At 49.0% G+C, this 12,672-nt stretch overlaps 1 protein-coding gene across 3 annotated transcripts; it reads right to left on the bottom strand.

The window, feature by feature from the left end:
• Positions 1–2,687: 2,687 nt before the first annotated feature.
• On the bottom strand, positions 2,688–12,276 carry CKB (creatine kinase B). Of its 3 annotated transcripts, none has more exons than XM_074542298.1 (8): positions 12,116–12,276; positions 11,039–11,251; positions 9,770–9,924; positions 8,763–8,895; positions 7,697–7,868; positions 6,134–6,257; positions 5,250–5,439; positions 2,688–4,656 (listed from the first exon to the last, which is right to left on the bottom strand). In XM_074542298.1, the coding sequence occupies exons 2-8, from the start codon at positions 11,229–11,231 to the stop codon at positions 4,478–4,480; spliced, it is 1,146 nt and encodes a 381-aa protein (XP_074398399.1). In that variant the 5' UTR covers positions 11,232–11,251; positions 12,116–12,276; the 3' UTR covers positions 2,688–4,477. The 3 variants fall into 3 exon arrangements, with proteins under 3 accessions (XP_074398399.1, XP_074398400.1, XP_074398401.1); XM_074542299.1 differs by lacking the exon at positions 11,039–11,251 and adding an exon at positions 10,406–10,593 and having other exon boundaries at positions 12,116–12,272; XM_074542300.1 differs by lacking the exon at positions 11,039–11,251 and having other exon boundaries at positions 12,116–12,139.
• Positions 12,277–12,672: the final 396 nt, after the last annotated feature.

The raw sequence follows: 12,672 nt of genomic DNA, 5'->3' as shown, positions 1-12,672 counted from the left end.
GGTGTTGAACATGAGGCATTCTGCCCTTTTAAAAGTTTAATTCATATATATATATATACATGTATGTGCATATATATAAATGTTTTCTCAGAGTCTTACTCACTGGCTGAACAAGAAAAACAAAAATCTTTGGTAGGTTTGGATGCATCTGAGTTTATTTTTACCCTGTCTGATACTGCAGAATTTCCCTGCTAATTGTCAATCCCAGGCTGAGCTCATGCTGCCAATTTGATCACTAGACTCACGCTGTGGGTGTAGCAGGTACTGCTTCTCAGCTGGCACACTCAGCCTGGCTCTGTGCAGCATTTGGACAAAAAAACCTGCCCAGATTGTGTTCCAAAAGGTGGGGGAAGCCCCGTGGTTCAGCACTGACACCTTGGGCAGCCCTCACCTCTGGCCAGTGGCTCGTGGCTGGTGAGGTGCTCAGGGACTGGGAGTCCAGGGCAAGTGTCCCATATGGGCCTTGAACAGCAGCTGGTCTGGGGCTTGTGTGATTTCTTTGTAAGAAAATAAATCTAAAATGTCATAACCAGGGCAAGAGGGTCAAGCAATGCAAGAGGCCCAGTTGTGATTAGCTTCTCATCTTGTGCTGTGGGGTGTTCTCCATTGCTGGGCTGGGCTTCCCTCCACTGCAGAAAAATAAAGCCCAACAAAGCCCCCTGATAGTGGGGAAGTGCCCTGCCCCACTAGGGGAGAGCTGGAGAAAATGTCACCCAGGCTATTTCCAGCTTTGTAACTATGTGTTTTTAGGAGGAGGGAAGGCAGACTAGCCAGAGGAATGTGGAGCAGCCAAAGGAGCCTGCTGGCCTGCTGCTTCCCCAGGGGAAAAGCAAAGCAAACAGGAGATGAAAAGCTTGTGATGCCATCTCCATCCTCAGAAGAGTGCCTTGCCTACCACACTACCACATTTTTTGTGTGTGGGTGTGTGGGTGGAGAAAAGAACAAAGATCACTCAAAGTCTTCTGCTCAAGTTATTCCATGTTGCGTAAAAATATGGTAATGCTCATCTGAGGACAGGCTGGAGCCTAAACACTCCCAGGTGAGTGCTGGAGACATTAGGCAATAGCACCTTCCTTTTCCTTCTTGGCCTAGCAATGGATGCTGAGCAAAATGGAAAGCTGGGAGAAAGCATTGCCCTGCCCTAGGCTGTGGTTGGAGCTGAGCAAGAATCCTCTGTGGAAAGCCGGACTAGAGCAGGAGCCTCCTGTGCCCCAGGCACAGCACTCACCAGGCATCCAGCAGGTAAAACCACCTTGCTCCATCCCTTATTTTTGTGAGAGAGGAGGGTTTGGCCACCTTGTCCTGGGAAGCAGGAGCCACTCTGGAGCAGCTGGAGCTGCTTGGGAAGCAGCCACCCTGTCCCTGAGCTGGCCAGAGGCACAGGGAGGCACAGAGGCACAAGGGAGCGCGCGGGGAGCCTGAGCCCTGCTCTGAGGGCTGGGAGCCTCCCCCGCCAGGGCTGTGGTGCTGAGCCCACAGCAGGGTGAGACACCATGAATCACTTTCCAGTAGATAGCACAGAAGTGGGATAAGGAGCATTTAAGCTGCCAGTGAGTGTAACATGAGAGGCGAATGGTTTCCCAAAGAGATTCATTTCTTGAGCAAGGGCTCTGGGGTGCCAGCAGGCAGCGCGCTGCCTGTGCCACACGTGTCCAGAGGCAAGGCTTGGCACCCCACCAGCCGGGGCTGGGCAGCTGCTCCCTGAGGGAAGCAGGAACAAGAGGAAAATGTAATGACAAACAGAAATTTCTCTTTAGAACATTATAAAAGGGGTGCATGTTTTGTAGCACCCGAGGGACAATGTGCCAGCCTGGAGGAGCAGGGGCAGTGAAACAGGACAACACAAGGGGCTGCCTTGCAGCAGCAGGATGGCAGCAACTATCCCTGCTCCCCTGTCTATAGGGGAGAAAAGCTCAGCTGAAACATCACAGGAAAGCCCAAAGATGGCCCAAAGGGCTCCTGGCCCCTCTCCTCCCCCCAGCACTGCTGGGACCAACAGAGCAGTCCCTGTTCCAGGCCTGATGAGGACACTGCCATTACTGTGGGGGTGATGAGAGCAGGAGCCACGCGGCTCCTTTCCAAAAGCTATGGGACACAGGTGGTTAATGCAGGCTCCCTGGATAAAGCACAGCACTGACTGATAACCTTCCTCTCCTCTCCTGCCCCATGGCAGCCTGCCAGCACCTGGCACCATTTTCAGTGCCCAGAGCACAAACAAGGCTGCTCCATACAATCCATAATGGGCACCCAGGGCACGAGGGTGAGTAATGCCAAAGACCAAACCAAAGCTTTTAAGGTGAGGGGGTAGGAGCTTTAATCTCTCTCTTGATCAGAGGTTTTTAGAAAGTCCCACCTGGGGTTGGTCACAGTATCCACCTTTTGCCAGGACACATTCTTTCCCTGAAACACTTGCAATTGCTTTGCTTTGTACAGGCTGAAACAAAAGCACGGTCGCGGTGGCAGGGCAGCAACACGAGGGAACACAGCAAAGGTAGTGCGTGGGAAAGAAGACCAATTAAAAAGAAGTATTTTCTAGCTGGATGCAGGCATTAAAGACTGGCTTGCTGCTTTGAGCACAATTGTTTAGCCAGCTACAGGTGCTGCCTCACACTGCAGGGACTCAGGGGCTGAAAGCAGACAAATATAACAGCTCTGAGGGGTTAAGAACATAGGAGAAACAAGATGCATAGAGAGAGAAATGTTTTTATTAGTCCAGCTGATATAGCTAGAAAAAAATAGACAAGTTTTCAGGCAACTCCTTTCATTAGGTAATTGCTGTGAGCGCAGTAACGACGCTGTGTTGAGGAGAGGCACCACTAAATGAACACTCTCTGATTACAAGAAGCAGAACCAGCTATTTGCCAAGCGTCTGTGAACAGTGACATGAAGCACAGCATGGGGGATCTAAAGAATATACAGAACCAACTGGTTGTCTCTTGCACCATTTTCTCTTCCCTGCTCTCAGAAGCTTCACACAAAAAACTCCTGTGCTGATTAACTCAAATACAGGAACACCCAGTACAGAACAAAACTCTTACATATGATCTCCTCTCCCCCACCCAATTAACTCTGAATACAAAGTTTCACATACAAAGCTGTATTAAAAGAAAAAAAAAATCTTATCTGAAATGTTCACTCAGCCTTTTCTCACCAAAATTAAATTAGCTTACCCCAGCTGGAATCATCTCTTCAGCTAAATGACAGCCTGCAATCACAGCCTTAGAAATATCACAGCCTTTACAAAAGAAAGCTTCAGTTATCTACACAAACCTATATAAAGCTGCACGCCAAGGAGCTCTGCATCAACCCCTCATCACGCTCCCTCCATCAAAGCTGTGTTTTAGCAGTGGGTAGAGCTGCTGAGCAGGTGCATCTGCATGAGCTGCTAAGGCTGCTCTTCCCAAGGGTCTGATGCTCCCAGTTAGCAATACTTGTGGGAAATGCTGCTCCTGTATGTTAATAATGTGATGCTTCCACACAGCAAGCACACATGTACAGCCATTCTGGAGAACAGACCTACTTGATGCAATCTTGAGCTCATATCCAGACAACTACCTGAGCTTGCAAGCCAGGCCCAGTTTGGGAAAAACTATTTAGCAAGTTTTAATTGACTGTACTGCTCAGTTTTAGGTTCATGGGGCAACCGGTGCAGGGGCCAGTGAGAGTCAGCTGACTAAAGCTCATTAGTAGCTGGTACTTTCCTATAAGTGGCAGCTTCCAGCCCCTATCTCTGTCCTGGCTGAGCTGAAATCACTTGAGAAGCATGGGCTGAATTAATCTAGGCTTCACCTCACCCCTTAAAGTGCTGTTGTTTACACTAGCTGTGTTGAAGACAAGCTCCTCCCCACAAAGCAGCTCAGGGTCACTAATACCATGGGCTGGAGTCTGACCTCAGAGCCTTGGCCTGCAGCCCCGAGGGCCCATCTGAGAGAGCAGCAGCCCTCTGTCCCCAGCCCTGCCTCCCCTCGCTCACAGGAACCAGCCTGGCTTGCAGTACTCAGGATAATGAGTTTACAGTTGGCATGAGCAGATGCACAAGTCAAAGCCTTGGAGGTAGGGCATGTTTGCAGTGACTCATGTTTAACATTAGTTCTCAAATTTACAGCAACTACAATCAAGTTAAGAGGTTCAACTTCTGAAACTGCTTTAACAACATTTCAACTCAGCTGGTCTGCAGCAGCACACCTAGGAAGATGTGCTTGCACACAAAACCAGACCATCTAGCATAACTATGAAAACCAAGTCACTTAAATCTCAAAGACATTCAGTTAACATATCTAAGACATCTCAGGCCAAACAATAGTTTATTTCATTTCTTTTTCAGCAACATCTCAACCATCAAAAAAATAAACTCTAACACAGATGGATGGAAGACTTCTCTACAGTGTAACTAAGTGGGCTCTGACCCCAAGGGTTTGAATTGGAGTGACATTTTATTATTCATCCAATAAGTTAGGAAGCATGAGAATAAAGTGCTTTATTTCTGAGCTGGCATGAGGTCATCAATGGACTGGCCTTTTTCAAGGCGTTTCTCCATTTCAATGAGGAGCTTCACTCCATCCACCACCATCTGCACCAGCTCCACCTCAGAGAAGCCGAGACGATCAGCATTGGAGACATCAAACACTCCTCCAACAGCAGCTGTGTCCACACCACCTGCAGGCAGCAAGAGATGCAGTTACAACATTGACCTCAGCCCCAGCAGGTGAGTCTGCCTTTCCTCCATCACCAGCTTGAGGCACGAACACAGCAGGACCATTCTCCACAAGCTGCCACTGGTGCCTCATCCTACATGCAGGAAGATAAAGCCCTGTGTGACTGCCAACACGAACCACAGAACGTGCAATAAGTGCAGTTCTTTATTCTTCTGACCCATGAGCAATCTAACCTGAGGTCACAAGAACCCACTGGAGCCATCTCCTTGCCATAGTTAAACCAGGATTCCCACCCTTGCTTATGAACAGGAACAGCTGTCCCCAGGTCCACCTAATCTGGTGCTCAAAATGACACACAGGACATTAACTAGGCAGCCAGACAAAGGACATACTAAGTAGACAGCTGGCATCCTCAACTCCTCCACTATGCAATTTGAAAACTTTTTTCTCTCTATGTGCTTGACAAGGGTTTCTTTTGGGTGGTGTGACAGGCACTGACAGTGTGAACCAGAGATGGCTCTGGCCATAACCAGGCATTTGCTGGTGTTCTAAGGCAGACTGACTCAGCCCATCAGTGTTATTATCAACTCTCACCTGTGCCTCGTTTCTGCAGCCTAAGTTTCTTGAGGACTTCTCCAAATTTCTCATGTTTCCCAAGGTGTGGGAGCTTGATGTGCACACCAGCACGCAGCCCCGTTCCAAGGTTGGATGGGCAGGTCAGGATGTAGCCCAAGTGTGGATTCCACATGAACTCGTAGTTTTTGGCCTTGAAGAGACTTTCTATCTATAAATAGAAGGAATGAATGTTTAGAGATTGTTCTCTACCTTAAGATTGTAGAACATCCATTAGTGCTCACTTGCAGCTTCAGTCACTCAGCAACAGCCACAACACTCAGAACAGCTATTTCAGCCACATAAGCCTCCTCCCTGTGGAAAAAATGGCCACCAACAAGGGGCTTTTCAGGCCTTCATCTTGCTCCTAGCAGTGAGACTGGCTAACTTTAAAAGCTACACTCCTTATGTCACTATCTGTTGGGAAGATGGATTTCATACGTGTCAAGTTGGCACATCTTATGATCAGGAAAGGGGTTGGTAAAGCTCAAGCTTCTATCAAGACTAGAAATAGAGAACTTGAGCCCAGCTTTGCCCATGCACATTAAAGCAATCTCTCCTCCTCCCCAAGGTGTCTCAAAGCTTTAGAGAACTATGTAGAATTTCTTTAAAATACAGTTGAGACATTTGGATAAGGGTGCCACCACATCAAGCAAACATTCTAGATTACACAGCTGCAAGGCTTTTTGCCAAAACACCTGTTTTGGAGCCCTCACAGCTCTGGATCTCATCAGGGTGTGCTCAGAGATCCAGGCTGTGAAACACAACCATGGAGGACTCCAGAGGGGGCTTGAAAGCTGCATTCTGAGCTCTAACCAGAGAGCCATGTGCCATTTGAACCTACAGCCCAGCCAATGGTGATTTACCTTTGTTAGTCCAGTACAGAAGCGGCTGAATACTTCCTTCATGTTGCCACCTTTCTGCATGGAAATAACTCTAAGGTGATCCTCCTCATTGATCCAAACAAGGAAAGTCTTGTTATCATTGTGCCTAGGAGACAAAGCAATCAGTTTGCTGTCTTGCCCACCTCACATTTTGAAGATGACCCCAAATTGCTCATCACTGCAGTTTTTAGTTCAAGATACTCACTTAGCTGCTTCAACAAGATTGATCTTCCTTCTTTTGCCCACACAGGACCTGAGTTAAGCTGGCAGTTGTTACCCTGCTCTTTTCAAGAGGTAATTTGAATTGGCCTTTACAGAGTAATAACATGGCATTACCTAGTCTTACAGTATCAAACCTAAAACCCCTCATCACCCTAGCTCCAGTTTACAAATTAAGGTATTTCTGCTCAGCAATTTGCAGAAAGGTGATCAATAGACTTTGAGGGAGTCCTGTACAATAATGTTCCTAATGACACCATGTGTAACAAGCCTTTTTAGCAGTATTTTGTCAGATTATGTCAAATTGCACTTCGTATCTTGCTTTCACTATGAATTTTAGATCAGGGCTCTTCAGAGATGCTATATAAAAATCCTCTGAACAATGGGCTCCTCCTGCCCCAGCTTGCAGCTGACAGCAAGTAGTATCATCCTTGTTTATCTTGCTAGTAATTTCTGAACTTGATTGAGATCAAAAATTAGCTAGTACCCGAGGAAAGTTATTTATGCAGACAACACTAAGATATTACACACTTCAAGTCTGTAGATTAGTCATGCTCAGATGACAGTGCTATCTGGTGCTGGCAATCTGCAGGTAGATGATGCAATCTTAAAGGTGACCTACAGAAACAAAGTGTGCTTCCTCTGGGTTGTACTAAAACAGCTGCAGTAATAAGATTGGAGCATTCCTGTTGATAAAAACCTAGCCCTTAGCTTACAAGGGAGCAAGTTAATTATGCTGCAGAAGCTCCTGAGATGCAGTTTTATGTAGGTGACCTACATTTAAAACAAGCAGAATCCTTCTATTCCACACCTCTGCATCAGACCATCCCTGTCACTGAGTCTCTGGGGACAGGGGGAGAGCTCATCACTAGCACAGATAAAGCCATACCAGCCCAGCACCAGTGAGTTTCTGCAAGCAGAAATGAAGAGACTACAGGGGAGTAACCATGCATCCAGGATCACCCCTGAGCTAAGACAATGCTATGGTTGTACCACAAGTTACTCTCAACTCTTGTGGGAAAAGCTGACTGTAGTGGCACATCTGCTCCTTTACAAGTGATCCACTTCCACAGGCTGATTCAGTTTTTGCATGGTAGCTCACTAACCCATGCAGGCCCTGGTTCTGGGCTAGCCAAGCTGGCTTGTTCTTACCAGCATAAGAACACTTGTCAAAATTTTGCTGGTTAACTGCAAGTTCTCTGTAGAAGTTTCTCATCAAATATAGTAATATAAGGTGAGAAGTTACTACTTTGCCCAATAGTACAAGTCACCACTGAAGCAGCAAGATTTTAACTTCTATGACTGTTTCCTCACAGACATACTCACCAGATACCCCTGGCATCAGGCCAGTCTCGTGCCATCCCAGATGCCAAGAGAAGAGGAGAAACTGGCTTGTCAAACAAGAAGTGGTCATCAATCAGCTGCTGCTGCTCTGCATCAGTCATGTTCCTCAGAGCATAGTACTTCCCCTTGAGATCACCGTCCAGACTGCCCAGAGCTGAAAGAGAGAGACTCTTTTAGAATGGGGCTAAAGGTTCTACACTTTCCCAGCACGTTGGAGACCACACACAAAGTATGGCAATGTTTGATCTGCTGGGTCTGGTTCCTCTCTTGCTTTCATCTGCAATAGCAATGCCCTTGTGGCAGAACCTGAGGCAGTATCAGATGATTTGTCTGCACCTTCCAGGCTTATACAAGTAGCCTTTGTTCCCTTACATGCAGTATAGAATCATTACTGCTGCTGAACTCTACAAACAGAGACTTTTTCTTCCAAGGAGAGCCAAGGTAATGCATATAACAAGCAGTATTATTCTAGTCAAGGACTGTTACCCTGCCCTTGAGAGGTTTTGAAACAACTACAGTCTCAGCCTCCAGAACTGCACCTTGAGCACTGGGAGGCAATAGGGAAAAAAACAAAAAACAGCTGAAGAGCTTCAATGAAAACCAGTGCTTATTCTAGTCAGCTGCAGATTTGGAACAAGACTACATCTCTAAGCAAGCTGAACACTAATGAAAGTCAATTAAATGCAGCCACAAAACACTGCACCCCATGACTCAAGCGCTGTAGTTGCTACATACCTGTTATATTTCAGGTTTGAGCCCTGATGAACCAACCTCTTTCCCCACACACACAGACAGAAGCTTTTGAGATCAGCAGAGGTCAACTTTAATGCAGTCCAACTTCCCTCTGCCATGTGCTCTCGCTCTCAGCTACAAGCTGCAATGCTGAGCCAGCTCTAAAGCAATGAGCCTTTTCCAGGGAAAGCTCCAAGCTCAGACTAAATCTCCAGGGAGGTGCCTTTTGCCAAGTGCCTCCATTTTCAAACTGCAAAGAGCACCTCTTGCACAAAGGACAGGACAGTGTCCCTGGTGCACCCAGCTCTCACCTTACCTTCGACAGAGAGCTTCTCGATGGCACGCCGCTCTCCTCGACTGCAGTGCGGGGGAAGGCAGAAGCCACGGATGCTCCTGCCAGTTCTGACACGGGAACTCAGCACGTAATTGGGATCCAGGTCATCCCCTCCCTGCAAGGGGAGCAAACCAGCAAGCATAACCCTGGCACCAAGACACCTAAACACACATAGCCTCCATGCATTTAAGAATGCACTTTAGACCTGAGGCAGTGACTCCCTGGCCTGTGAGGCAGTGCCTCATTTCAGGGCAATTCTCTTCAGCATCACATCAAGTGTAACACAACTCCTTCTCTGAGGTCAAGGCTACAGATACTAAGTAGCCCTAGAAGACAGGGATATGACCAGAACATCAGCTCCATGTCTGTTTCAGACTGTGGTCTGGACTTCTGTTATCCCTTACAGATCTGCAATCTAGAGACATCAACATGAGGCAAAAATCTTCTTTAGGTATGAGAATTATTCTTTACTGTTCTCCCAAGTCTCTTTATTTTCAACATGATTTATGGCTAGCGAATCAATATGGAGTTAGGAACTCCCAGAGTTTAGCTAACAGCAACCTTTAAAATCTGTAAAATTAAGAATCCTTACTCCTAGCTGTAAAAATATTTATTCAACGGCATGACACCATCAGCTGGTAATTAAGATCCAAGATCAGACATAAGAAAGTGTTTAAATTTTATGGTAGTCCTTGATTTCCAGGGCAGTGTTTAGGTTAGAGCCCACAGCTCACAGAAACACACACTGAAGGTGTTTGGCACAACCCACGCTGCAGCAGCACCTGAGAAAAGCTCCTGCTGCACACGAGCTGCCCAGCCACTGACACCCTACAGCAGCAAGCTCTTCAGGCTGCTTGCACCAGATTCACAGCCCAAGTGCCCCTGCTCAGTGGAAGCAAGGGGACAGAGCCTGAGCAACCAGCTTAGGCAGCTGCCAACACCTTCACAGTCCTCAGACCAATAATCTGTAATTGATCAAAACTTTATACCTGCAGGTTATCAGCATTCAGGTCAGTCTTGTGCTGATCACTTGGTTTGTAGCCACCATGCCTGTCTTCAATAACTGGATCAAAGAGCTCCTTGAACACTTCATAGGATTCTTCATCACCAGCCACACATCCTACTGTCATTATGAAGGGATGGCCTGGAGTGGTAATAAAGTCAGAAGAGCTAAGTTTGGGTGACATTTGGCTGTACTCCAGTGCAGCACTAACCAGGCAAGTTCTTTAGTGGCAAGTCTAGTCACTTAGAAGTTCATTCTTACATAGAAACATTTGGAGAGACCCTACATTTTACACTTCATCCAGTTTGTCAAATGCAGTGCTATGGAAACCCATAGCTATTGTCATTAAACCAGGCTCATTTGTCAAGCTTGGTTTAGGACAAATTTGCACAGCACATCTAATTTGACTAGCTAATTTAGATCACTGCATAGAACTTTATGGCTAAACAATCATGCTTTGCTGCAAGCAAGCATGCTTTGCTTTTTGCTCCTTCTGCTACAGAGCTACATTTCTGTAGTCTGCTCATAAATGCCACCTCCACAAGATTAGTTTTAAGTCACCATATTCAAAAGCACCAGTTACTTCAGCTGGTTCACACGGAATATTCTCAATGCATTTTACCAGGATTATCAACCCCAGTCTGAATGACATCATCCAGGGTGAAGCCACTGGGCGTGACTCTGTCTCTCAGTTTCTCGTATAATTCCAGGGTTAGAACTTTGGCCATGTGGTTGTTGTGGCTGCTCAGGTCCGGATACTCCTCATCAGGAGGCAGTCTCTGATTATTTAGTTGGGCCATTTTGATATTGCTAGAGTAAAAATAAATACTGTAATGTTAACATGTAAACACATCTGCTCCCCCTTTTTCATAGAAGTGCTAGAAAACATAATGTAACCAGTTTGGAATAGGAAGAGACCAAGACTGCCAGGTAATCTTTTTTTCCCCCCCCTCCTCAGATGAGTTATAATTAGAACGCATTTGGTTTGACTTTTTTTTTTCTCTCCAGATTGAAAGTATTTAGCAGAGCAGTTACATAATTGAAGTGTCTGGGAATTGGTGTGTCAGATCACAGCATGAAACATAGCTTGATGGAAACATGGCCTCCCAACAGAGCCATGCCTTTAGAGCAGTCTCTCGATGCTTTAGATTTGTCCCTCAGTAGCTTGAGAACTTTGGGTTCTCAAGCATTGTCAAGAAGCACTTCCAGTCAGGAGGGAGAACAGATCATTATGCAGACCTAACGATCCCATTACCTGGGTTGTCAACCCCAGTCTGGATACAATCATCCAGGGTAAATCCACTGGGAGTCTGTTTATCCCTCAATTTCTGGTACAGGTCCGGGGTCAGCACCTTAGCCATGTGATTGTTGTGAGCTTTCAGGTCAGGGAACTCCTCCTCAGGCTTGTACTTCATCTTCAGGAGGTTGTGGCTGTTTGAGAAGGGCATGGCTGACCCTACCGCAGTCACTGGGGGAGAAAGACGGGAAGCCTTTCACTGGGGGTTTGGCAGCCTCCGGACCGCCCGGGGGAACGCCAGGCACCCAAAAGGTCACCTTGGCTCACGTTCCACCCGCGCCCTTCACACCTTTGCGGCTACACCACCTTCCACAGGCGCCGAGGAGGAGCAAAGAAAGAAAGTTCTTCACCTCCAGCAGCCTTGCCCCGTGCCCACCATCCCGGCCGCGGGGGCACAGGTTCTCCCAGCTCCGGGGCGCCGCCCGGCTGAGGGGACGCGCCCAAGGTCGCAAGGAGCAGCCGTAGCACAGCGGGCGGACCCCGCGCGGCTCCGGGGCTCGGCCGGGCCGCCCCAGCCGGGGGTGCTCGGCCCCGCCGGGACCGCGGGCCGGCCGGCAGGTGAGCGGGGCGGCACCGCCGCACCCTCGGTGCGCGGCCGCGCCTCCTCTCGCCGCTGAAGGGCGAGGGGAGCCGGAGCGACGGCGCCCTCCGCGTCCGCGGACAGCCGGCTGCTCCCCGACCGGGGAGGGGAGGGCAGCATCCAACAAGCCCTTACACAACAGACGGCTCCCTCAGGGGACCTGGACGGGGCGAGCGTATGTAACTACCCTGCTAAATACCGGGTTAATCTGGTTTTAGAGCCCAACCAGCCCGGCGAGCACCTGCGCCGCTCCCCGCGCCCCCCGCCCCGGCTGCGCCCCTGCCCCGCGCCGCCCCTCGCGCTCCTCCTCAGCCGGACCGGCTCCACCCCACACAGCGGGGGAGGAAAAAAAAAAAAAAAAAAAGAAAGAAAGAAAAAAAAGCGAAAAAAAAAAGGCAAAAAATAAAATCCTTTGTTTAAAGGCTGCAGAATAGCTCGGCTGCCCCGGGACTTACCGCGGGCTTCGCAGCTACAGCAAGAACCTCCGCAGGGCTCCGCGTACTACACCGACCGAGTCCGAGTGAAGCTCCAGCAGCCCCGCCGCGCGTCTTTTATATAGAGTGCCAGCCCGCAGCCCCATTGGCCGTTATTTATAGCCCATTCATTCCATTGGGCCGCACAGCCGCGGGCGGGGCGGGTGCTGCGCCGCCGGCCGGGCCCGCGCTCGCCGCCATTTTGCTCGGCGTCGGGGAGGTCGGTGGTGGGTGGCGGGACCCTGCGGGCCGCTCCCGCGGCGCTGAGGCGGCCCCGGCACTGTCCCGTTACCACCGGCGTAAGGGCGGGAATCCATCTCGTGTGCCACTGGCCGGGGCGTGCCATCGCACACCAACTTGGCTGGTTGGAGGCTTCACACCTTTGCCAACACCTTGGTCGGGAGCTCAAACGCGGCTCTGATAATGCATCACCCCAAAGGAAGGGTTATGTGGCGTGCGGACTGGCCGTGCTGTGAGCCGGGTGGGTGCCCCGAGCTGGCAGAAGCGCTGAGGCGGCTGCGGATGTGGCGCCCAGCCCC

This window comes from Zonotrichia albicollis, chromosome 6 (genome assembly GCF_047830755.1).
Source record: "Zonotrichia albicollis isolate bZonAlb1 chromosome 6, bZonAlb1.hap1, whole genome shotgun sequence".
Lineage (NCBI taxonomy): Eukaryota > Metazoa > Chordata > Aves > Passeriformes > Passerellidae > Zonotrichia > Zonotrichia albicollis.
The sequence above is the reverse complement of the archived record's forward strand: the minus strand, read 5'-3'. Positions and strand labels throughout refer to the sequence as shown.